The sequence below is a fragment of the Frankliniella occidentalis genome, unplaced genomic scaffold (genome assembly GCF_000697945.3).
Source record: "Frankliniella occidentalis isolate FOCC.00 unplaced genomic scaffold, Focc_3.1 Scaffold5085, whole genome shotgun sequence".
NCBI lineage: Eukaryota > Metazoa > Arthropoda > Insecta > Thysanoptera > Thripidae > Frankliniella > Frankliniella occidentalis.
Window position 1 is genome coordinate 1 of NW_026272127.1, and position 948 is coordinate 948.

The following is a 948-nucleotide window of genomic DNA, read 5'->3' on the forward strand; positions in this document are numbered from 1 at the left end:
GCTGACTGCAGAAAGAATGTTGTAAATTCTCTGGAAACCTAAATGTGTAAAGGTCGCACACTTAGGTGTGTGAATGACCATTCGTGCACTTGAGGGAGTAAAGGTGTAAATTTCCTTCGAAATTCACACACGTGTGCCTCTATGTGTGTACAAACGGCTGCTGACTGTACGAAATTCGCACGCTTGGGTTTCCGGTGTAAATGAGAGTGTTGGTGCAGGTACGGCTTCATCACGCCCATCTTCCTGGTGATCACCATCGTGGCCAACACGCTGATCGTGGTGGTGCTGTCCAAGCGTCACATGCGCACCTCCACCAACGCCGTGCTCATGGCCATGGCGCTGTCCGACATGTTCACGCTGCTCTTCCCCGCCCCCTGGCTCTTCTACATGTACACGTTCGGCAACCACTACAAGCCTCTGTCCCCCGTCAGCGCCTGCTTCGCGTGGACCGCCATGAGCGAGGTGGGTGTGCCCGCGCGGTGGAGGCGGTTGCCATGGATCCCCCCATGACCTGAAACAACACCACGGGCCTGAAGGAGTCGTTCAAATAGCACACTGTAAAAATTTGTTGTTAAAAAACAGCTCAGTTGTTGACCAACAGCTCAGTTGTTGACCAACAGCTCAGTTGTTCGAGAACAACAGAAGTTGTTGAAAAACAACTACGTTTGTTGTCAACACTGTTATTCAACGAATGTGACGTCACATTCGTTTCAATGTGAATCGTGTCACGTTCGTTTAAATGTTGTGTCACATTCGTTTAAACGCGAACCGGCCAATGCCTGGGCCTATTTGAGCATTAATTCACGTGAAGTCACGTTCGAATGAATGTGACAATATTCAAACGAATGTGACACGTTTCACATGGAAACGAATGTGACGTCACATTCCTTGACTAACAGTGAATGCATTGTTGATATTAGACTATTGGGCACCATTTAGTTTTTGCTG

At 48.5% G+C, this 948-nt stretch overlaps 1 protein-coding gene across 1 annotated transcript; it reads left to right on the forward strand.

The window, feature by feature from the left end:
- Positions 1–207: 207 nt before the first annotated feature.
- On the forward strand, positions 208–715 carry LOC127752204 (sex peptide receptor-like; the record flags this gene model as incomplete). Its single annotated transcript, XM_052276932.1, has 1 exon — positions 208–715. A coding segment is annotated over one exon (303 nt), but the record flags the coding sequence as incomplete, so codon positions are not given.
- Between the last annotated feature and the right edge of the window lie 233 nt (positions 716–948).